Consider the following 26,410-nt stretch of genomic DNA (forward strand, 5'->3'; position numbering starts at 1 on the left):
GCACCAGGAACTAGGCCTGAGGGGGGCTCCAGAAGCAGTGAATATCTCTTGATTCCGACCAAAGAGTTGCAACCGCAATCCAACAGGGTCTCAAGTTATTTTGCCAAAATATATACCCAAGAGCTATGAGGACTACCGGGAACAGAGGAAACCATGGCATTGACGAAAGAATATCTGTTGAATTTGTTGTGAGAGTTTAAACTCAAATTAAGGGAAGAATTGAAGACAGACCAGACTGCCTCACTAGAAGACCTTAAAATGGAAATAAATGAAAAATTGAGCTTGCTCCAACAGGATGCTGATTCAGTCGGAATGAGATTAATAGACCTGGAAACTAAGACGACGGACTGGGAACAGCGCACCCAGCATGCAGAAGATTAAATACAATTTTTCAACATGCAACTACAGACCACTATTCTAAAGAATGAGGATTTAGAAAACAGGTCACATTGTGACAACATTAGAATTAAGGATCTAGAGAAAGGAATGGAAGGATCTGACCTGGAGGCCTTTGTAGTGAGGCTCTTTGAGGAGATTTTGGGAGAATCGCACATGAAAGTCAAAGTGGAAAGGGCACACAGAGTGGGAAGGGGTTTGCAAGGGGACAAGGGACATTTTAGTGAGATTGCACTCGAAGCGATCCTGCAAGCAGCGAGAAAAAGAGAAAGGGTGCGCTTTCAAGGCACATCGTGTTCCCTCTATCAAGATTTAGTTACAGCAATGCTAGCGCGAAGACAGACGTTCTGCCCAATAACTAAAAACGTAACAAAGAACGTATCAAGTATTAATGGACATTTCCCTTTGGACTGGCGTTCGAGTACCGCAATAAAGCCCATCATGTGAAAGATCTTGAGGAAGTCTTAACCTTAGTGGACCTGCCGCTTCCCGAAGAGCAGCAACATTGAGCAGAGCTGACTTCTTCAATGCAAGGCCCCTCATGGTCCCAGAAAGAAGGGATGCGGCTGTCCCAGAGGCGTACCAAGACCAATAAGAAGCGTTGATGAAATAGAGGGGACATTGGGCAGAGATCGCTGCTCATTTACAGAAGAAGACTCTGATTATGAAAGATGCTGTTTTGTGAGTAAACATGTTATAGTCTAAATCTGGAGGTGCTTTAGCCAGACATTCAGTACACCAATTTAATGATGGTGGTGGTCTCTGGTCAATTCGCCTCATATGATATGCTTCTTTACACTAAATTTGACGGGTTGGGCCATGACAGTCCCGGAGGTTTTGGGGATGGGGATTTTGTTTGTTTACCAATTACACTACTCAAATGTCAATTCGACTCTTGATGGTCTACCTATATATGACAGATTGCATTATACAATGTACCCAAGGGCAGCTAGTCTGTTTGAGGAGATCCTTTGAGGGGTGGGTGAAAGGGAGAAGCCGGGGAGTAGAAAACACAAGGGCAAGACCATAATCTCTAGGAACTAGGAGAATGATCACTATTTATCATGGAGTGTAAGAGGCCGTAACTCTTCACTTAAGCACCATAAGATCTGGTAATATCTAGCAGACTTCCACTTCACTATAGTAGACATACAGGAGACCCATCTCCAACAGTCAGACGACCACAGACTTAAACATAGGCTGTATCCCCTGATCTATCACTCTTCGGCCTCAACTAAACACAACGGGGTGGCGTTGCTGTTTCACGCTGCATTGCAGTTCCAGCTAACGGGACACAAAACAGATAAGGAGGGACAATGGGTGATGGTTCAAGGGGAACCTCAGAGGGAAATAATGTACATTAGTCTCAGTCTACGTTCCTCATACAGGATAGAGGCCTTTCTCCAGTCCTTCCTAACAATTTTGGGAGGATTTGATGAAGGTGAAATTCTATAATGGGGGACTTCAACTTGACAAGGCACTAAGCGGTGGACAGCTTGCAGCCACACAGATCACCTGCCAGCAGCTTCCCAAAAGGTCTGAAACTCACAGTGCAAGAACTGGGACTGATAGACGCATGAAGATCTCTTCACCCCGCGATGAAAGATTATACTTTCTATTCGCACACCCACCACATGTCCTCAAGGCTAGATTACACCTTTGTTAGCAGATCCCTTCTCTCCGAAGAGGAGGCAGCGCTTATACACCGTACTGAGATCTCTGACCACGCGCCAATCTCAATGACTTTAGATTGGATTACCTAAGCACCTAGAAAATCGAGGTGGTATTTCCCGAACTCATTAGTGAGAGATAGGGTACAGTGGGATGAGTTTTGGAAAGCAATTTGTGAATATTTCTAAACTAAACTATCCCAAGGACACTAACCCCATAAATAATTGATATGCCTTTAAAGCAGCGCTATGAGGCAAGTGCATACAACTAGAGGATGAATTGAAAAGTGTGAAATGGCCCACAAAACAACCCCAACATTAGCCCTCAGTAAGCAGGTTGCCACATTAACCCCTTCCATGCTGCCGTCGGCCATTGGCCGACGACAGCACTACCTGCCCAGTGCTGCCGTCGGCCAATGGCCAACGCGGCCCGCCCATTTTGCGGAAGTACCGCACTTCTGCCAAATCGCAGGCGCATGAAACGGGTTAATGGAGAAACTAAATGATATCTATTCCAACAGAGTGGAAAACACCCTGCTGAAACTCAAGCAGACTTCATACCAGCATGGGTACAAGGTGGGGACCACTAAGAGTTAAAAGAGAGAAAGAATATATAGGGGAGTCTCAGGGGGAAAGACGGAAGGCTGATAAGCTCGGAAGATGGAAAAGCTGAGGAGTTTAAAGATTTCTATGAATGCCTCTATACTGCGGCCCCAACTGACCCATAGCACTACTAGAATTCCTAGGCTCCATCGATCTCCCACAAGTGTCGGCAGCTCAGAATGAATACCTGTGTGACACCTTCACAGAAGATGAAGTGCACCAAGCTATAAGGGAACTGACGCTTCAAAAGTCACCAGGCTCAGATGGCCTGACTGCTCAGTTTTATAAGAGCTTTTATGCGGACATGGTCCACCAGTTGACCCTGCTTTTTAATTATATAGGAACAAAGCAAGCAGTTACACGCTCGATGAGGGAAGCACTAGGGTTGTTAATACCCAAACCAGCAGCTCTGTTGGTCATATAGACCAATAGCCCTTCTCAATTTAGATGCCAAATTATAGTTAAAAATTCTGGCTACACAACTGGAAAACCTAATGCTGGACCTAACCATCTGGACCAGTCGGGGTTCATTAAAGGTAGGCAAACCCACGATAATATTAGAAGAGAGCTCCACTTGATTGAAAAGTCCACCAAAATTCGCATTCTGGCTGTCCTACTAGGGCTCGACTTGGAGAAAGCGTTTGACCAGGTGGACTGGGACTTCCCATTTCAAACCTTGGAAAATTGTGGCTTCATTACTATGGCCCAAGCTAATTAGGGCGAGGGTGATGGTAAATGGGGTGCAATCTAGTTTTTTGAGCAGAGGGACCAGACAGGCATGTCCCCTCTCCCCGTTGCTATTTACTCTGAGCATACTACCCTTAGCAGTGAAAATATGCACTTCACCAGAGATTAAAGGTAATATATTCGGTAACGCTGAACATAAAGTACCACTCTTTGCTGATGACGTTTTACTCCCTCACAAGACCACAAAGTTCCATCGCAACCGTACAAGTAGAGATTAACATTTTGAAACCTTAGCAGGTTTATGGATCAGAAAATCTTACCTGCTGAATTTGACCCTTCCCAAGGCTGAAATGACAGAGAATAATATAGAGAATACCCCCTTCCAAGAAGCAAAGAAGGAGATCACTTGCTTGGGGATACAAATCACACCCAACTTATCGGCATTATATAAGGCACATTTTCCTGCCCTTCTGCAACAACTGAAGACTGATCTTGAAAGATGGGTGCCAATGTTCCTCTCTTGGCTCTGAAGAATTCATGCACTAAAGATATCAGTGTTGCCAAGATTTTTCTATTTATTCCAGGCATTACCCATAGAAATCAGCAGGGACCTGTTTACTGCTCTAAAGTCCCTCAGCATTTGATTTATTGGGCAAAAGGGACGAGTCCGCTTGCCATACAATCTACTCAAATGCTCGAAGGATGAGGGAGATCATGGGCTACCTGATTTCTACCTTTACAATCAGGCAGGGCAATTGCAAGTGATTACTGAATGGTCCATGCGAGAATCGGATAAGCACTGGCTGCATATGGACAGGGTAATTGTGGGCATCATTATTTGGGATGTCCTGTTGAAACTTAAGAACCAGCGTCCCCTCAATGCATATTTAAGTACCCCCACAGGGACTACACTCACCACTTGGGACAGAGTAAACAAAAGGGTCACCTGGACAACATTCCATCCTCATACACCCCGATTCACGGCAATTCGGCCTTCCCAACAGGACTACTCCCGGGACCCTTTGATGCCTGGAGGGAGGTAGAATGACTTACACTGCAGGACTTATTCCAAAACTGATACATGCTGACATAGACCAACTGTGGACGCAACTTTAATCTGCCCGTTTCTGAACATTTCCATTACTTGCAATTGAAACACTGGGCACTAACACCGGACATCCATGAAGCAGCGACCAGGAGTTTTCCTCCTATTGAGCAGTTTGTTGGCACAGCGGGATCCTCCAAGGGAACAATCACTTTCTTATGCAAGCTTCTTCTCACTACGCAGTAATCCCCCAACCACGATATATCTCTTTTTGGGAACGCACTCTGAGGATGGAGATAACAGAGGGGAAATGGAAGAAACTATGGGAAGACATCCTCAAACATAGCACTCCCTAGATCTGGGAGAAGCACACTACAAACTACTATACGATTGGTACTTATACCCACTAAAGCTAACTAAAATCTTCCCGGGAACCTCTGACATATGTTGGCGGGGATGTGGGATGCTGGGACGCTTCCTTCATATCTGGCGAGACTGCCCGACTATCAGGACATTCTGTGCGGAGATCCTGGCACAGATTAAAGAGATTTTAGCTACCCCATTCCGAATACCACAGTATGTGTCTAGCTGGGACTGCGAGATGACTCCCTGAAACATCAGACTAAACAATATAGAACCATCATGTGGCTATGTCTAGGTGTGGCTAAATTGGTGCTTGAAGCGGCGTGGTAAATGATAGAGGCACCCTCCGTGACACAGTGGAATATATACAACTTTGGCGGGTTTTGAATATGGAAAAGATGACAGATATCTTTAGAGATTATTTAAAACATTTTAAATATGTGTGGGGTCCATTGGTGGCATTTCTCTCTAAGGGACTTCTTCTCGCGTCATGTTCTCCCAGAACGAGAGCACTACACTTATTCCAATTTTAAGAAATATAAGCATGCCCTGGCCACAATTTCTTCTCGCACGAGTGAGCACTGAAAGGGTAGTGCTATTACACGGAATGGTAGCATCTACCATACAACTAAAAACAGATATCGGCATTTGAGGACAGTTATTTGCATAGAGGTTTGATTTTGGGTGGAGGTGGGAGGGAGGGTAGGATGTTGTTTTTTCTCTTTCTTTTCTTTCCCATCTTTTTCTATTATCTTCATGTTCTAGAAACTCAGCAGATGTGCAGAAGGGAGGGTTGTGTCCTACGTATATACGAGGTTATTAAGGCATCACTCTCATGTAATTTACAAAACTGTAAAGATACAATGGCATATTGTGGCTGCTTGAAAATGAACTGTGTATGCTGGACAGGCTGGTCTCTGTTGATTTGCTTTGGAAAATGCTCAATAAAAGAATTCAGAGGAAAAAAAATAAATGTTTCCGGATCAAATCTGGCGCCTGGAGAATATTCTAAGATAAGGAATCTGCTGCTAGAAGCAGCCATGTCTAGATATAATATTTCAAGAAAAAACGAACTTAATAAAGGTCAACAGATTAAACGTAAACCTAGACTAATCATGGGTATGATAAGCTAATCTTTCATTTGCTAAAATAAACAAGCATTTAGACTAAGAAATGGGGGTAAAGTTGGGGCAAGGAGTTAATGGATGTAAAACATCCCCAAAAAATTGTGCCCAGTCCAAAGTTACCAAGACCTAATTATAATCCGGCAAGGCAGTACTATCAGGTGGATACAAGATACAGTAGCACTTTGACATCCAGTGGGTGAGAACACACAGATGGCTTTCCTGGGGAAAGTTTTAATGTGATTTGACTCTGCATGATGCGTCTTTGGAAAGGGAAAGGATCCTAGAACCTGGCATAAAGAAACCTAGCACAGGGGCTGATCTGCCAGGAAGATACTCTAAAATCATCATAACAGGAGTTGAGAAGGCTCCGGACTGCAGAACATTTTACCCTAGCCTTCAGTAGTTACAAATATTGTACCGAGACCTGTCTAAAAACATTTTCCTTCTACCTGCAGAACTTCAGAACATATCTGTCTAGGAAATCATGCAGCCTTAAGCAAGGTTTTTTTGTCAGGTAGAGTAGTGAAAATAAGTTCAAGAAAGTACCATTTAAGATTCCATTATCTCAATACAATCTCAATACAATTAAAAAGAAAATCAAATAAAGGTTTGGTCGCACTCCAAATTCCCTAAAGGTACTACTCAGAAATACCAGTTTTCCTTTGGATCAGGATGTTTGCATATAATTCGAGTCCCTGAAAACTCTTGATAGAGTCCACTTCTCTCCCTGCCCAACCATAGAACTGTAGACATGCAACAGATTTATAAAAATTATTGGTGTAACAAGCTCATAACATTTAAGTGATGTAACACTCCTGCAATCTACTACCTGGCTCAGGACAAAATATTCAGGGGAGGTGTAAGGGTACAAGACTCACTCCAATCACAGAGATCACCCTTCAGGATTGCTGATAATCTCAGACAGCACACCTAGGAAAGGGGACAGATGGCCTAATAGACCAGCTTATCTGGAAAGTCCTAACATTACTCTTGACAAAATAGGAAAGGAGGATTCATTCTGTGCATTGGAGCCTTGGTCTAAAATACCTTCATGCTTCGATTTCTTTAAGCTAAGTCCAATTGAGAACCCCCAAAAAATTGGCAACTATGAAGGCAGCAATGGGAGTGGGCTCTGACTATGTGTCTGATTACCTCTTTCGTCTCTTACAGACACAGGCAAACACAACAATCGCCCCAAGCAGGGAATTACTCTCTACAGCGTGTCTTTAAAAGTGACAAATCGCAAAGATCATGAAAAAACAAAAAAGTATAAAAATTAGGAGACGTACATAAGGTTTTCTGGTGTATTCAAGACCAATGGATATTTCAGTCTCTAGATTCAAAATGGAAAATATCCTAATTTAGAAAGCCTTTTAGAGTGAAACTGGCATCTTCCTTTTCTTTTCCTTCGCTACCTCAGAACGTCATGCTTGAACAGACTGTGTTGTGCTTCAAACGTAGACACACCAGACCCGCATCTGTACTTGAACCCTGAAGTTTGGTGGAACGTTGAAGCAAAAAAAAAAAATGCAGTGGAACAAAATTAATATTTTATATGTAAACAGGAATGGAGAGATCATGTTCAAGTGGTGAAGTTTATATGCATGTATATGGTGTTTCTATTGTTTAAAACGTGCCTACAGGGTCAAAGACATGCATAAAGTCAACGAGTGATAGAGGACGTTGCTTGGTTGAGGATGTTTTGTGCATTGTGAAGTAGTGTTCTTTAAAGAGGGGAGTCTTCAACTATTTTCTAAATTGTAGAGGCATTGGCGGTTATAGTCACATTCTTATCACGCAGAGAAGAAAAAGTTACTTACCTTCAGTAACAAAATTTCTGATGGATACATAATTCTCCTGCAGATTCCTCACCTTAGACTGATCCTGAAAACCATTTACACTTTAGCTCTCCAATGTCACCAGATGGCACGGTCTGGCTTCAGCAAAGACTCCACAGGCTGAACTTGCCGTTATTGGAGTATATTAGGCCACTGCCGGTGAGCGGACATCAAATTGTGATACTTTGTCTGCACCCTGTTAGAGCTTGTGGAAAAGGAACAGAGAGAGCATGAAAAAAAGCAACAATAGCAGCATACAACTCGTTTGAATACCATGGAATCTAAATTATGGAGGGTTCAAGCTCATCATGCGAGGAGGGAAGACTCTGAGGAATCCACAAGAAGATTGCGTATCCACCCGAAATATCATTACCAAAGGAAAGTAAATTTTCTTCTGATGGACACATTTTTCCACATATTCCTCACCTTATGAATGAGTCCTAAAGCAATATCCCCATGGGAGGTGGGATTAGTAGTGCCAGTTAACCAAGGTAGACATGCAATACATGCCCTTTTAAAGTATCTGTCACTACATGCTTGTGTTGTGAGGCAGTTATGTAATTTGTAGCAAGAGTATGCAAGGATAGCCGCATGGCCACACAGCAGATGTCAGCAACGAGAACGCCTCTGGTGAGGGCTGTGGAAGTAGCCATGAACCTAGTAGAATTGGCACAAGTGCCCTCCAGAGAATACTTCTTAGCTGAGCAGAACAGATCTTCAAGCAGAGGATAACCCAATGCAAAATGGTACATTTGGTCACTGCCTTATCAAAGTCCACAAAGAGGTGATCACCTACTATGTACTGTTGAGTGAGGTCAATGTAACAAGACACTGCATGCCTGGGGTCCAGTGTATGCAACCGGCCCTCCTCTTTGGTTGGACATGAAGGAAGGACAAAAGAAGTAAGAGAAACAGACTGATCCATATGCTAGGTAGACACCACCTTCTGTGGAAAGGATGGACTGCTAAAGCTGACCAACTTATTCACATAGAAAACTGTTCAAACGTAGACAAACCGAGAAGACCTGAAGTTGTTTCCACCAGTGATACGTTCGTAAAGTAGGTAGGCAGACTAGGCAATTGTGCATCAGCTCGACTGGAATGCCATCAAGAAAGTCACAACAAGATTGAAAACCCACTGAGGAATAATGAACGGAGTGGAAGAAACAAGTAATGTAAACAGGCTATGAAAACACACTACTAGCAGAGATTGAAACAAGGACGGCTGTTTAGGAAGACACAAAAAGGTGAACAAGGCAGCATAATAGCTTGTAGCTGTAGCCACTGCAAGCCCCTGCAGTGCAAAATACCACATGAATAGCAAGATGTTGGAAAGGTGGAAATAAAAGTGTTGAGACATTCCAAATGCACTAATAACCAAACTTGTTCCAACAACCTGCATAAATGGACTGGATAACTAGCTTCCTGGCAGCCAAGATGACATTCTCAATTTCATCACACAAGTAAAATGACTCTAGCGGAAACTGCTCAATCTCACATGTGCAGATGCAGCATTTGGGGATTTGAGTGGAGGAGCTGATCATCCTGCAGCGAGAACAGGTGCACCCTGTGGGAAAGGAAGAGGTATACAAATGCTGAGTGCCAGCAGAACAGCAAAGTAAATCCTACTTATTCAATCCAGTGCAATCGGGATCAGATATGCTCAATCATTCTACATGTCCGCAGGACATTTGACTAAACAGAATCAGTGAGAATGTTTAAAGCAGTCCCTGAGACCAGCTGAAACTGAAAGCATCCACCAGAGAAGCCTTCAGAGGAAAGTGTATGGTTTAAGACACTTCTTGTTCTGGACTGTCGTGAGAAGGCCCACATATGGATATCTCAATCTGCAGAAAATCACCTCTATCATTTTGGGATGTAACTTCCATTTGTGGCCCTCAGCGAACATCAACACAGCATCCGCTGTCATGTTGAGGGAACCTGCAAGATAAGCCACTACCAGTAAAATTCCCCATCTCTGTGCCTACTGCCATAGGCGAATTGTTTCCCAACACAGGGTCCATGATCCAAAACTCCCTTTTCTGTCCCTCTGTGAATGTAGTGGTCAGTTGTGGAATATGACAGAATTTGACTAGTGAGTTATGAAATAAAGGAGAGAAATGCCTTCACGGCAATATGGGAGGCCTGCAGATCCAGCATATTTATGCACAGACACTATTCAGAAATGAACCAACGGCTGTGCATTGTCATGTTGCCTAGGTGATCAACCTCATCTTAAGTAGAAGGCATCTATGACTACAGTAGCACAGGCATTCATCGGGCTGAAAGGACAAACCATCAAAGAGTTGGAAGATTCATCCACCAGTGCAGAACTCTAAGCACCAAGAAGCTTACATAAACGGAAGCCATTATGTTCTCAAGCACAAGTGAAGAGCTCTCTCCCACTATCTGGGCTCAGGCACGAAAAGGATGCATGAGCTAAATGACAAGTTGTACTGAGATCTTTTGAATATACTTTGCAGCTGTGCTAACTAAATACCTATGTATAGAGACTGTATGAAAATACATATTTTTCACATTCGTAGTGCCTCCAGGTTGTTTCCGAAGCATTTCAGTGCACATGACAGAGACGCCACAAATTACTCAATAAAACATTCTACACTGATGATGTGGATCCACTACTGAAGTAAATCAGCAAATGAGTTTATTAATATACATATTGTCCTCTGAATAAACACTCCTACAATGTGTGTATCAACCATAGTGCTTATAAGGGATGAGTAAATCTCTATCCAGTCTCACATACCTGTGGTGAACACCATTCCTAAAAAGAAAAATCCTCGGTGGCAATACCTTCATTCATATTAAACCAACTCCTTGCTGTCACTCTCACAGACAAAATGGGTCATGGTTTTGTGAGCTTCAGACTTTCCAGGACCATCTAAGTTTACCTCTGTAGACTAGAGGAGCAGGACGCTGAAAGTCCACTGCTGGAGACTGACACCGAGACATCTTGCTCATCTTACCTGCCTCGTTAGGTTTAATTTCCCGAGCATGTGTGTCTCTCGTCAGAGGCCAGAGAAATGGAACCGGATGAGAGCTCCAAATCAAATTTGTATTATATGCTTAGTTAATAAAAACCATTCCATAAAAATATTCTATTAAAAAAATATATTAAAAAAGTTGATGAGCAATAAAATTGAATCGATCATATGAATATGCCTTTACAAAGCAGTGGGTATAAAGTGCACAGCTGCCTATAAAATTCGGTCAAAGAGCAGTCAGTTTAGTGCAGTTAAGTTCATCTGGGTGGATTGTCACCTTGGACTGTGTCTTAAATAGAGTTTTTTTTGCAATCGAAGACAACATTGTTATCGTCTGTGCCGTTTAAACTTGTGTTGGCCCCACTAAAACAGAGGAGAGCTTCTCTGATGTTATTTGGTCCTTAAACCTGGTTCTAGCCTGTGATCTGCTGATGGAAATCAATGGTGTCTTTGGGTACACTAGGTGGAGATCACAAGTGCTCTTTCTAATATGGGTATACAGAATTCTGATCTATTTCATACCCTTCCAAAGAATTCCCAATCAATTATATAAAACATGCACAGTTTAATTTGACATTCCAATACAATCTGAACGAGTTTGTGATGTGAAACAGCAATACTTTGTTAAATGAACAAAATAAAATGCTGTTATTAAAGTTCCTTCTTGTTTCCTGGATCGAGGTTTACTGCTGAGGTGATCTCTCCCCACTATCGATTTCTTTTTATTTATAATGCTACATTTAGCTTAGAACATCATGCTACAGCCAGAAAATTCCAGGAAAATGTCCCCATGAATAATAAAAAAAGTCTCTCACAACATATGTTAACGTAAGACACAAAGAGTGTGCATCTTCTGGACAGTGATGATTCAAACAACCACTGAAGAAACTGTACTTAAGTAATCCGACACTGACCCTTTTTCAATGTTTACCTGGCTTTGCTTCCACTGCATGACCACAGTGAAATGAGTCAGTGGTAAGACCACAAGGAATAAACTGTGAACAGAAAAAAACAGACTCCAGTTTCTGACAAATTATAAGCAATTCATATTGATACACAGTACCTGGATGACAGGGCTCGAGCACGACTAGTGGAGCCAGTCTTCATGTGCCTCTGGTTTCCAATTTCAATATATTTGTCTTTTCCGTGTTGTAATCCTGCAGCAACTACATCAGGGTCAAATATCAACCCTGGTCCTTTCAGGTCACTCACTGGAACTGTAATGAAAGAGACCGACGCAATGTAGTTAATAGTTTTTTGTCAGCCAGTGGGGTAGCATGACATCATGGGCTTCTAAGACATCCACTCTGATATCCATTCATGCTTAACGGGTCTTCCACTCATATTATTCGAGATAGGGACACTGTACATGCTACATAGGCCTACTGATTGGCAGGAAATATGACATCTAAGGGTTAATGTCCTATGACTGTGCATCATGAAATACCTAAATCTGGCTTAATAAATTACTTAATAAGAGTAAGGATGCAATGTAAGGAGTGTGTAGGTCCGATCTCAAGGATGGTCTGTGTTTTGGTAAACACACATGCTTACATGTACATCCACTGAAAAAACTTTGCTGAAAGGGTAGTTGTTACTTTAAAAAAAAAGAACATATAAATACCGATAGAAATGCACCTACAGAATTTCAGCTGAAGGGATGTTATGTTTATGCTCATAAGCAAGACCGAAACATCCCTTTAAATCACGTGTTTTGTTACACAAAAAAGTTTTTTTTTTAACTTGTGAGTAAAGCACTGTAGCTTCAATTTAACAACATTTTAGTGTTTTGTGCAATTAGCTTTTGCTGGCTGCACTCAAAGTAGTGTGCGCGGGCTTCAGATCTAGCAAAGCAAAATATGGTTATTTTTTCATTTCACTTTAAGGGCAGAGTCCGCCCTCTTGTGACTCCCTGTCATCCTTTCTTGGCAAGGACGCTCCCCAGCCTGTTTATATTTCCCAAAACTGTCTGTATGTAACACAGAATCTGTGAATATGAGCTGGAACTGTCGTACTCCCTCACGACATTTTCTTTTCACAATCAGTCATTAACATAGCTTGAATAGCTCTGCCGAGACCCTGAAATGGGCAACGTAGCAAAATGAAGAAAGTGTTGCGTCGGCCAATCCGATATGATTTATGTAAGTGTTTTTCATTGTGACAGGCCAGGCCCCCCCCCCCCCCCCTCCCCGAGGTGGTAATTACAGTAGCTTCGGCTCTCTCTTATTGACAGGTCAGTCCGCAAACTCACAAAGCAACCCAAGGCCAGATTTGCCTTTGTTAGGTCATGTCAGTCAGGTATAGCTTGGTTCCAGTGGCACAGTGTCCATGGGACCCACACCTGGGCATACTAGACTCACAATCAGGGGCGTAACACAGGCCCCCGCAGCCCACGCGGTGCGGGGGCCCCTAGCTCCAAGGGGCCCCATCGGCACTGCACTCTGGCCGGAGAGCTCCTGATTGAGCCCGGAGGGGCCCCCCCTAAGTACCGTGCAGGGAGGCCCCCTCACTTTTCGTTACGCCAGTGCTCACAATTCTATATACCTAAGTGCAACGCCCTAAGTGGGACTGGTATGCGCAGACCTGGGTTTCGTGCACACTATGCCACAGGCCTTATGGCTGGGTCCAAACTGAGATGGAGGATAGGCAAAATTACAATGGACTGGGATGTGGCCCTGAGTAATCATCACAGGCTCTCATGGCCTCTAAGACTCCACAAAAGCACCCCTTAAGGGCATCCTTCTCGCAATATCACCTCTCCGCTAGGGCCTGAAAAAATATGACCACTTCACCCTTATCCTGATGAAAATACACTGGCTCCCCTTGCGGGCCTGCACCATCTTCAAAACCAGCTGCATCATTTACAAAGCCTTCATGACTAGTACCCTCGCTTATCTTGCAGACAAGCTCACCATCCTTTGTGGTCATCAGCATACCCGCAGATAGAACATCATCAGTGTGCAAACTAAGAAGTACAATAAATAAAAAATGAAACAAATCAGTAGACCTTTTCCATTAGCGCTATAAGGATTAGAACAGCATCCCTGTATCTATCAGACTGTCCCCAACACTGCTCCAGTTTAGGAAAGAGTTGGAGATGTACCTCTTTAAAGAACTCTATATCACGATGCAATAACTGTGCGCAAAGCAGCTACCTCTTCTATCAGTCCTTTACTTTACATTTGTCGTTGACCATGTACAAGACTCCGCTGCCTTTTGGTTAGGTTTGTGATATAGAAACACCACATACATACATGCACGCTGTATAAAGCTCTCTGGCTCAACATGCTATACACCCTGTCCAATAGCACGGAGTATCATGGTTGTCTCGACCATGTTGGAGCAACAAGAATGTCTCTCATAGAGGTTAGTCTAATTTTCCTTATTGCGTACAGAATCAGAAGCACTCAAGGAGAGTGTAGACAACTTTCTCTTTCCAGTTATTCCTTAAAGCACTGCCAATAAACTGTAAATGTGGATACCTGGAGTTGAAATTTGGGCATTTTGTATTTTCTGTAGTGGCAAAAAGATCATTGTTGAAATACTTGGGTATAATCTCCCCGATCGTGTATCTGTTGGTCCAGACCTTTCTTGCTTCATTGGTGTCAGCAGCCCTATTGACTTTTACAAAGATGATTATGCAGCAAGCTATTTAGCCTCTTAAGACTACTCTCGTCGAAGTTGAAGACAGTGCCTCTGACGCCACTAACAACATCAGTTCGACTCTTCCCTAGCCAGATTTGCTATGGAATTTATCCTGCTATCAACGAGGAGTGAAAATGAGTCCTCTCTGCAGAAGAAGAAAAACACACTTTCTGCCAGGAAGGAAAACAAAGCACTTTATCGACCTCAAATATCAAAATGAAATTTCAAGTTAGGAAAGATTTTTTTCCAAGAAGTACAACAATTGTCAACTTCCACAGCAGACATTACTCTGTGCACTACAGCCCCAAAGCTTTGTGAATGATGTCTCAAGTGTTAGGATCAAGTTTATTACTGGCTTAATATCAACAATAGCATCTATGTTGTCTATCTGGTTGATCACAAGATCAGAGACGCCCATTGTCATTTGAACTTGCCAACAAAAGACTGCAATCTCGTTCTTTAATTGTTAAATGTTATCCTTAATGACCCTAATTTCAGCCAACAGCAATTGATAGGCCAAGTTGCCCACACCCCATGGTTTAGACATGGAAGACTTTGCAGGAGAAGATGAAGCCTCCTGATGGTATTAATTAAAACCCCAATCGTTTTATGAGCCATCCCTTCCTTCACCTTTTGTAAGTGGTTCCACAATCTAATGTTCTTACATATTCTTGATGTAAATGTGTAGAGATGAAGTATCCGTATTTCCTATCCTTACATCTAGAGTACCACCCACTAAAAAGCAGATTTGGCAAAACGGTTCTACAGTGAAGGCTTGTTACATATACCTTTATAAGCTAACTTATCCATAAGAGGGTTTACATTCCACCTTCCACCTACTGAAGGTTTATATAACGCTATCTATTTTATATGAGCCTGCAACTAGATCGAAATACAACAATAATCATCTACTCATTGAAGTCTTCCTGCTAATATTATGATCTTTCTTTGGCAGGTTTATAGCAAGGCATATTATAAGGGTCTTCCTAGTGAACTCATCAGGCAGCTGCCAGTAATTAAAAACAATGGGACTTGGTTTGTTAAAGTTAGTCATCAAACGTTCCGACCTCGATTTACAAATTTGGGGTGTTGAGGGGGTCTCTCTTCTACCAGCAGGACAAACTATTTTTGCATCAACCAAACAGACGGGGTTGTTAATTCTCAACAAGAATGCTACTTGCACGCAGAAATAAACAGTAAATATGTAGGCTGAGCCTTTTCCACATAAGATCGTTGGTAATAAAAAAGGGATGAAGTACCCCTGCCCTACATTAGAAGGATATTGAAAGTCACTGAGGAGTTCCATAACTATATAGAAGAACAAGGCCGAAGGTTCCATAAGGCTATGGAACTAATACATGGTCACATCATCACCTTTCGCATAAACCACTTAAAACCTTTGTGTCTAGCTCTTTCAGAAAGAGAGAGCATATTTGCAAACATAAAGAATAAAAATAGAATCTCTTGTACAAAATTAAACATCAAAAAAATGTTAGATATTTGTTGCAAAAAGATATTAAAAACAATTGAACACAAATTAGTAGGTTTTTTTTTTTTTAAAAAGGTGCAGTAACTCATGCAACCCCGGATTGACCCAGAAACATGCAAATATTATTCTAACATTTCTATAATTATCTAAGGAATAAAAAAAAAAAGAATCATGTTTTTTCTGCTAGTCACTCTAAGCTAGAAAAACAGAGCAGAAGAAAGAAAAGCAACAATTCATTTCCGTTGCTTTATACAGCTGGTCTACATCCTGACTCGCCTTTCACCTCAGCTGCTCGCTCTGGCAGCAGGCACGGGGACGTCAGAACTCGACTGCAATAAGTTGTCACAGTCGATGACTAAGGGCATCACTAGGCGCCAATTATAAAGAAATTCGAGATGTGCATTTATGCAGGGATTGCAAAATTCCATGCATTCTAAGCAGATATCCTTCACATACCTCAATGACAAGTTCCAAAAACGTGTTTCTCCACACCTATAAGTGCTCTGAGATTAAATATCTACCCTTACTTCTGCTATGTAGCACGCATCACTGAAGCTCTTATTAAAGTACCATTTATTGAAATTATATGTCTAGCCTCTAGCAAACCCCAATTTGTCAGTGCTTTCTGGGTAATTAAATATGATACTGCTTTTGTTGTAAAACACTTGTATGCAGCACCATTAGCCTATACTCAAATGTGCATTACGTATAGGATAAATAATTGTTTACTGTGCATTATAGCCCAGTAATGTTAACAAGGAGTTTTGCTAACAAAACTAATCCTCAAGGCCAATGTCACCAGAACTGCAAGTTGGCTTTAATAAATTGTTGTACAACTTGCTCATGTTTTTAGGTCTCTCAGACCCAGCGCTGGAGCGCGCATCCGTTCCTCGCTCTGCGAGGGATTTTTTACATCAATACGCCTTCCGAAGGGGACTTGAATCCCCGCCCATCTTTTTGATTGGGTAGTGTCATCCTCCATGCTAAAAGCTGGATTCTGATTGAAAAGGAGACTCCTTAGTCCCTCCTTGTTACCGCCCTGTCCAATTTTGGCCCTGCCCACCTGGACTGGATCTTTTACTTGCGGCGGTGGACAGTGTCTTTTAATTAGTGGGTAAGTACTTTTTTATTCCATTCCGCAGCTGCAGACAGGAGGCAGTGTGTTTGTGTACACTAGTTTGCACAGTGCTTTCAGTTTCACTTTTTTTCCTCGTTCTTACAGCAACCAACCCACATTCCTCATGCCAAGTACTGGGGAACATATTTTACTGTACGAGTACTGCACAACCCGTCTTTTATGCTAAGAGAATATTTGAAATATCCTGTTCAACTGAAAGCTTCGAGTAGTGTCATGGTGCGTGCAAGGTAAGTTTCACTGGAGCCCATGTCGCTTTACTTGTCTCACTTGCTGAGCCTTACTTAGCAACATTTCAGGACGCTGTCACACACCTGCCAGCTGTCCCTATTGAGGATAATTTCAGAGGCAACATTTACACAAATAGGAGTCACATTCCTAGAAAATTCTCTAGTTCGCTCTGCGAGGGGGCGGATGTGGGATTCTCTGGAGACAGGAGAGGCCGGTTTCCGAAGCTCGTGGCGGCCCCCGTCTGTCCCATTCTCTCCTGCTCCATGGTGTTTATGTCAACAACTGGCTCAGTGTAAGAAGAGAAAGAGAGAGAATCAATGGAAACAGCGAGGGGAGCGGGGCTGTTCGACCATTTTAGCAGCACTGCTTTCGCTTCCAAGAAACCTGCTTTTAAGTGCAACACAGGAACAGTTGTTGTCCTTGGAAAAAAAACATGCTGTGGGTCGGATGTTGCTATCAAGTGACCAGAGTGCAACGCTGTAACCGCCTGAACGAATGTCCACGCCAGCAGTCGCTGTATTCCTAGATGTGTCCACACTGCTTGTCCTTGAAAGATACAAGACACGGGACTACAGGAACGTTCTTTAATTCTAATGCTTGTTACATGTTTTAGACCTATGGCCACACTATCACTTGAAGTAAGGTGAGCCAGTGGGCAAAGGGAGGTGACTTATTGTTCAATGTTCCACTATAGTGGGAGGAAAACTATTTAGACAATTTAACAGACTAATTGCTGAAGTCTTCTGTCCAAAGGCCACTATATATATAAGTATGTATAATTTTTTTTTAAATTTAAAACTAGTCTGGCGAGAAAACTTAAGATGTCACAGAGGCCAGACCTAAAAATGAGGTAAAGAGATTTGCTGAAGCTGCTGTCCTGAACTACCTATATAGATTCTGTTTTGAGGTCATCATGCCGCTCTCAAATTCTGCAACAGATTAAGGAGAGAAACGTTTAGCGCAATGCTTTGAATCCCCCACAGCATTAGTGACATATGGCCCGATGTTACTTTCCCATTATATATTGCTGTGCCATATGGTGTGAAACAAGCTTGGCGCAGAGCAACTCATGCTTGTGTCAGACCCGTTTTAACAGAAGCGGGATTGGTGTTCTATATGTGGAGGAGGTCGGCTCTGCATTCTGGCACGCCTCTCGATCTGGTGCTCCGCGTATTGCTGGCAAGAGGTGGTATACGTGCATGAGGTGCACAATGCAGCGCCTCCCCCCCAGCCAGGAATGTGAAGGCAATGGGGAGAGAGCAGCAGACTGTCTGCTGGATGAGTTGCTATGCAGCAAGCGAATCCGATAGTGATCCTGCAAGAGAAAGGAGCAGGCAGCACGAAAGGCTGTATTATGGGCTGTACGGGCGAGTCATTGGACTCAGCTTGCGATTTTGGACTGTCTTGTGGCCTTGGCGTGGATCAATGCATGAGACTGAAAGAAGTGACCATTGAGGAAAATAGATAGGGGGAAGTACTTACTTCTTGGAACTTTCCCTGTCCTCTCTCTATGGAAACATATATTATCCAATAGGATTCCCCTTCTTTGGTATTTAAATAACTCCTGTCGAAAGCTCAATATTTGAATGATCCAGCGCGATGCTGGCATTGAGGAAGGCAACTGCCGAAACGTGTCGCCAGGTGCTATAGTTGAGGACAATGCCTTATGGTGTGAATGAAGATTGTTGCAGAGCAACTCATGCATGTGTCAGACCCGTTTTAACAGAAGCGGGATTTATGATATATGTGTATATATATATATATATATATATATATATATATATATATATATATATATATATATATATATATATATTATAACAATTTCTCAGTAACTGATACATCATTTCTTTTCTCTGGCTGCTCTAAAATGCTAGTCTTTTGTTTCTTAAAAATGCAATTTATTTATTTAACAGTTTTATATGGCGGTCTCTCTATCAGATTAGCATGAAGGCGCTTTAAAGAGAACAACGACATGTAAATTTGCCTGCGCACAAATTATATTTTCTATCATATTTCTCCACCTCTTACTTTAACCTCTAACTATATTAATAATAGTATTCCTTTCCTGTATTGTTCCGTAGGTGTCCTTCTGATGCACTCCAATCCAAATCCATCCACTTCACCTCACCTCACCCAACACCAATCTGCCCAGTCCACCCCAGAACAAACCAAACACCCCACTCCAATCCAGACCACTCAACCCAATTAAACTCCATAGTACGCAATACCAGTCCACATAATTCCACTGCATTCCATGCCACATAATTCCACTACACAAATCCACTCCATACCACACAATTCCACGCCACACAATTCCAATCCATCCCACATAATTCGACTACACACTGCATACATACACTCCATAACACATAGGTAAAGGACATTGTCATTTCCAATGCCAATAGCTCTAACTCAAGCAATTGCGAGACCTATTGCATTTCCAATGCTTGTTATATTACTGTGTTCAATTTGATTCAATTTGCATGACAAAGCTTTTTCTAAAAAACGAAGATTTTATTGAAAAAAATAACTTTAAATATAGACTATACTGTCTGACTGTTCACAAGAAAAAAGAAAGAATTATGTAGTTGAAAAATATGCCGTTTTAGTGACGACAAGCTTTGCTGTGCTGAGAAGCACATTCGCTCTGCACGAGTGTGAGGCTTTTGATGCCTTCATAAATCTACAAGATACAGCCACCAATGGATCCTGAGGAGGTTCAGGTTGTGTTTACCTCTCATGAAGGGGGTGCCGAATCAAACCAGGGCAATGGCAGACTCATCAGTGTGGTTTTGGATCTGACATTACATAAAAACATTGCTATGTACAAAGAGTAATTAGCAGGAGGGAAGGAACGAGACCAGATGCGCACCGCATGGGATATACACCTTAATTCATGGGATTATGTTATAGCTATGAATTTAAGAAAAAGAATCACAGGTTAGTCACCATCCCTGGGAAATGTTGGTTTTGAAACATTTGTACACTATGCAAAAAAAACAACAACAGTTAAACATTTAATGTATATAAAATTAAATTAAGATCATCTCGAAGGAAAAAGCTGTATGCTAACCTGCATTCAGTGTTCTGTCTGCAGTGGGGAGGGCTTCTTCCAGATTGCTGGGTTTTGTTTTTTGATCATCTGCTTGAGGAGGGGTTACAGAGAACAGGAATGTTTCAGATGGCTCCCTGACCTTTAAACAAGCAGAGCAGACAGAAAACAGTCACGATTAATTAACCAGTTATACAATGGACAAATACCGCTGCCCAGTAAAACCACTGAAAATGAGAACTAATTCAAGAAGGTAAGCTAGGGTGTCATGCATTATAGTTTAGGAGAAAAGCAAACAGTTACGAGTACAATTATAAAACTATCATTCAGTTCATAACAACAACTTGCAGCTGGCTAAAATAAATTGTGGTTATTTCACATAATCACCGTAGATGAGTGCCTGAGAGCTGGGGGGAAAAATGACCCTGCAAAAGTAATGACCAAGAATAAGGGAAACACCATAAGGTTATGCATAACATAGATGTAAATATGAAAGTACTCAAAGTAGTAGCACAGACACGACTGTCTGGGCCAGCATGCATGCAAATGACCTGCCCTATCTAGGCCCTCTTTAGGGCTACATTAATCTAAATGCTTCTTGTTCCCATGTGCCACAAACCAGCGACTAGCTCTAAAACCGACACAATTGTTGATATGGGACCATTGGAGACGTTTTAACTTTGTGTCATTGAACTACCAGTAATGAAACAGTCCTACAACCTACGAACAATTCAGTAATACTACGCTGATTAAAACAGTAAGATCTCTTGGAATGTTATCAAAGTAATTTCACAGGACTGGAACTGAAAATGACGCTGTACAATTCTGTTCAGATGTTTACCTACTAGAGACACCAGAGCATTTAGCTTTCCTTACTGGTCCTTGAGACAATGAGATAGTATATAAAATACATTTAATTAGAGCTGGGAGACCCCCTCTTACAGATAATTTCAGGCCAGGGAGTAAAGGGGAAGAAACACTACAAGGAACCAGAATGCTCCCTCATGGCCTATGAATGCTTTTGACACGGCTGATACCTCACAAAACACCAGGGCATATACAAAATGCATGTACAATTGTATTTAAATTTTAAGTTATTTTATTTCATTTTTTTCATATCAAAACTTTTTTTATCTCATTTTTTGTGTATAAATACAGTGATTATAAAATTCATCATTATTCACAGAAGGATTTCTTTCAATATAATCAATCCGTAGTTATTTGTCATTAATATTTCCAAATTCACACAAAATACAGAAATTCAGAAAACCAGGTAGAGAACCAACCACACAGCCACATACGTACACACTCAACATACATTCCCTTTCATAACAACCATAGACATCTTGTAGTACTGTAACTGTTGTCCAGACTCATCAGTTCTAAAAAATGAAGGGTATTGATCATAAATTGGTCGACGCGTTTCGGTGGGAAACCGTTGTCTGGACCACCTTCCTCAGGACCACACAGAGACAATTCAATAGAAGATCTCTACACCTGGAGTTCAAATCTTATTAGTGATCTTTGTTTATAAAAATCTTCATGATATACCTAAGTTGAGACCTCAGCGTTGTCTACTGAAGATTTCTATTCAATATGGCATTTCTACTATTTTTCTCTATACTTCTTCAAAATGCAGCGTGGAATTTTTTTTTTCTCCTGTCATTATTTATGCAATGCGTGGAGCGGGAACAAGTGAGCGACTCATCTAGAAGCTTTTTGCTTGATCTGATTTTCCAAAAACATGTGGAGGGGACACCACATTTTAAAAATGATCTTTTCTTAGTTTGTATAGAGTGTACATCACAACATCCTATTCTTGGATCTCGTTATAAATGTCAGAATGTGTCTCTTAAAAGTGGTGTTCCTCGTCCCCTTCTCGAGTCGCCTCCGCCTACGCCCGCAGCCAAATCCACGATAAAATACATACATATATATATATATATATATATATATATATATATATATATATATCACTCCAAGTGCTCTAATTATAGCGAAACACTGTGCCTGGGTTGCTTTTACTCATTTCAGGTTGGCTTGAGTTGGTATTTTACCAATTCAAAGCTGTAATATTGTGCCTGGAGTGATAAATGGCTTTTGTTATTTTACAGCTCGGCAAGGACTGCACTGTACTAGTCCTATGCTTAAAGACTTTGCTGTTTAAATGGCAAAAGACTTTGTCATTTTCTATCTCGGCGTAGATAGCACTGTGCTAATCCTATGCTTAAAAACTTTGATAGAAAAACAGACATTTGAGGTGAGCAGATCTAGAGTGTCGCTGGTGTTGAGAGTGCTCTAACTGGAGCTGCTTTCCACCTAAACTGAGACCTACCCAGAGTTCTCTCCTTTTTTGCATAATTTATGCGTCACTCTATGCCTGAAAGGGTTTTGTTTTGACTTAATACTGGGTGCTCCCTTCTGTCTGGACAAAGCTATACCTCTCTGAAGAGCTCTAATTAGAGCGAAACACTGTGTCAGGGGTTGCTTTTACTCATTTCAGGTTGGCTTGAGTTGGTATTTTACCAATTCAAAGCTGTAATATTGTGCCTGGAGTGATAAATGGCTTTTGTTATTTTACAGCTCGGCAAGGACTGCACTGTACTAGTCCTATGCTTAAAGACTTTGCTGTTTAAACGGCAAAAGACTTTGTCATTTTCTATCTCGGCGTAGATAGCACTGTGCTAATCCTATGCTTAAAAACTTTGATAGAAAAACAGACATTTGAGGTGAGCAGATCTAGAGTGTCGCTGGTGTTGAGAGTGCTCTAACTGGGGCTGCTTTCCACCTAAACTGAGACCTACCCAGAGTTCTCTCCTTCTTTTTTGCATAATTTATGCGTCACTATATGCCTGAAAGGGTTTTGTTTTGACTTAATACTGGGTGCTCCCTTGTGTCTGGACAAAGCCATACCTCTCTGAAGAGCTCTAATTAGAGAGAAACACTGTGTCAGGGGTTGCTTTTACTCATTTCAGGTTGGCTTGAGTTGGTATTTTACCAATTCAAAGCTGTAATATTGTGCCTGGAGTGATAAATGGCTTTTGTTATTTTACAGCTCGGCAAGGACTGCACTGTACTAGTCCTATGCTTAAACACTTTGCTGTTTAAACGGCAAAAGACTTTGTCATTTTCTATCTCGGCGTGGATAGCACTGTGCTAATCCTATGCTTAAAAACTTTGATAGAAAAACAGACATTTGAGGTGAGCAGATCTAGAGTGTCGCTGGTGATGAGAGTGCTCTAACTGGGGCTGCTTTCCACCTAAACTGAGACCTACCCAGAGTTCTCTCCTTTTTTGCATAATTTATGCGTCACTCTATGCCTGAAAGGGTTTTGTTTTGACTTAATACTGGGTGCTCCCTTGTGCCTGGACAAAGCCATACCTCTCTGAAGAGCTCTAATTAGAGAGAAACACTGTGTCAGGGGTTGCTTTTACTCATTTCAGGTTGGCTTGAGTTGGTATTTTACCAATTCAAAGCTGTAATATTGTGCCTGGAGTGATGAATGGCTTTTGTTATTTTACAGCTCGGCAAGGACTGCACTGTACTAGTCCTATGCTTAAAGACTTTGCTGTTTAATTGGCAAAAGACTTTGTCATTTTCTATCTCGGCGTGGATAGCACTGTGCTAATCCTATGCTTAAAAACTTTGATAGAAAAACAGATATTTGAGGTGAGCAGATCTAGAGTGTCGCTGGTGTTGAGAGTGCTCTAACTGGAGCTGCTTTCCACCTAAACTGAGACCTACCCAGAGTTCTCTCCTCCTTTTTTGCATAATTTATGCGTCACTCTATGCCTGAAAGGGTTTTGTTTTGACATATACACACACATATATACATATATATACACACACACATATATACATATATATACACACACATATATACATATATATATATATATATATATATATATATATATATATATATATATATACACATATATACATATATATACATATATACATATATATATATACACATGAAATCGACCCCTCTTTGTCGGAAGGAATGAGCCGCACACAATCACAATGGAAACCGGCAGGTTTATTCCGTATTTAAAAGCGCTGGCATCTCTCTGTCCCTGATGCATTTCGGTCTGCCTTAGACCTTTTTCCAAGGGTACGCCAGAGTTTGCAAAGGGGCTGGAACCGAACAGGACCAATCAGATGCATTTTAAGTGTTTGTCCCCTAGTAGGCTTTTCCTTTGGCATTCTGGTCATTGTAGTTCGATCACAGTCCCAAACATTTGTTTGCCTCCAGTGGGTAATGTTTACAGTTCATTCCGCTTGTTCGTTTATTGCGATTCCCTTGCAGGCTTACTTTTGAAGATTGCTGGGGCCAGAACCAAGTGCAAGTCTTTGGTAGCGCCGCTGCCTTAATTGCTTTCACAGGCTCCAATTGCGGTCCGTTTTCAGGCAGTGATGGCGCACTTTAATACTGGTGGTGCATTGATCACGACAGGACCAAGCCGTACAACATGGAATCGACCCCTCTTTGTCGGAAGGAATGAGCCGCACACAATCCCAATGGAAACCGGCAGGTTTATTCCGTATTTAAAAGCGCTGGCATCTCTCTGTCCCTGATGCATTTCGGTCTGCCTTTGATCTTTTTCAAAGGGTACGCCAGAGTTTGCATTGGGGCTGGAACCGAACAGGACCAATCAGATGCATTTTAAGTGTTTGCCCCCTAGTAGGCTTTTCTTTTGGCATTCTGGTCATTGTAGTTCGATCACAGTCCCAAACATTTGTTACACATATATATACATATATATACATACATACATATATATATACACACATACATATATATACACACATACATATACATATATATATATTTACACACATACATATACATATATATATATATATACACACACATATACACACATATACATACATATACATACATATATATACATACATATATATACATACATATATATACATACATATATATACATACATATATATACATACATATATATATATACATACAATCCAATCCAATCCAAAAATTCTTTATTTCGGACACATGGGCCATAAAAGATGCAGTAAAAATACATATGAATAAAACACAATATATACAATAAAAGCCAACTGGACCTGCAGTGTTAGAAAATACAAGGTAATATAAATTAACCAGACATTTTCTTCCTTATTATCCATGCTGCCATTAAGAATTTGGAAACCGCAAACACAATGTGGCCCAGGGTATTAGTTTTCATAACCCTGTAGGCCTGTAAATAGTTCCTGAAGACCAGGTTCCGGCATAGAGGGGCTAACCAGCGCCTCCTCGGGCTCCGATAGACATGGCAACAGAACATTATGTGCAAGTCGTCCTCATCATTAGCTTTACAGCATGGACAGAGCTTGTCACCCCCTAGCGACCATTTATAGGTAAAAACTTTAGTAGGGAGCGTACCAAACCTCCATTGCAGGAACAATTTCCTCGCCAAAAGAGGATAGATAAAATCCATAAAAGGTTCAAAAAAATAAGAATTTTTGGATACTATAAAACGTCCCGTCAGGGTGCCACTGTCATAAGCATTGTCCATATCAGCAAGGCTTTTGTTCTTATAGAGCTGTGCGAGGGTTTTGCGCGAGATCCTTCTACAACCCTGAGCTGGATCATCCCATAGGTCTGGCAATTTCAGGCTAGAGCATTCCGACTTGATGAATGCCAGCCAAGGGATCTTACCATTAACATCCAGCCTCATGACGTGTATAAGGTCCTGCCTATAGTGATGCAGTTCCTCGGTGGACCATATCCGATGCCAGAACTTCACCGGTTTCGACCGTAGGTCCTCTGCAATTGACGGAAGGCCCAGGTCAAGTCTTAAGGGGAGGAGTGGTGTGCCTTGCGGGAGAGCAAGTAAACGTCTGAGGAAACAATTTTCCACCCCTACCATGACCTTCCCAGCTTTATGTCCCCACAGCTCACTGCCGTACAAGGCAGCTGCCTTCGCCTGGGTCCTGTACATTTCCAGGGCCGGACTAACAGGCTTGAAGGTGGACTTATTGGACACCCTCAGGAGTGCGCCCGATAGCTGGGAAAGTTTCAACCTAGATCTTGCCACCTGGGAGTCCCATGTCAGATTTTCTTGAAGTGAAACCCCCAGA

At 41.7% G+C, this 26,410-nt stretch overlaps 1 protein-coding gene across 8 annotated transcripts in view; it reads right to left on the minus strand.

The window, feature by feature from the left end:
• Positions 1-26,410, minus strand: part of PATJ (PATJ crumbs cell polarity complex component) — a 1,530,963-nt gene that overhangs the window by 887,981 nt on the left and 616,572 nt on the right. For all 8 annotated transcript variants that reach the window (XM_078669616.1, XM_078669595.1, XM_078669605.1 and 5 more), the window contains 2 exons: positions 20,311-20,431; positions 11,798-11,951 (listed from right to left, as the gene is read on the minus strand). In XM_078669616.1, coding sequence (XP_078525742.1) covers positions 11,798-11,951; positions 20,311-20,431 — 275 coding nt within the window. The remainder of the gene's footprint in view (positions 1-11,797; positions 11,952-20,310; positions 20,432-26,410) is intronic.

This window comes from Lissotriton helveticus, chromosome 1_2, assembly GCF_964261635.1.
Source record: "Lissotriton helveticus chromosome 1_2, aLisHel1.1, whole genome shotgun sequence".
In the NCBI taxonomy this organism is placed as follows: Eukaryota; Metazoa; Chordata; class Amphibia; order Caudata; family Salamandridae; genus Lissotriton; species Lissotriton helveticus.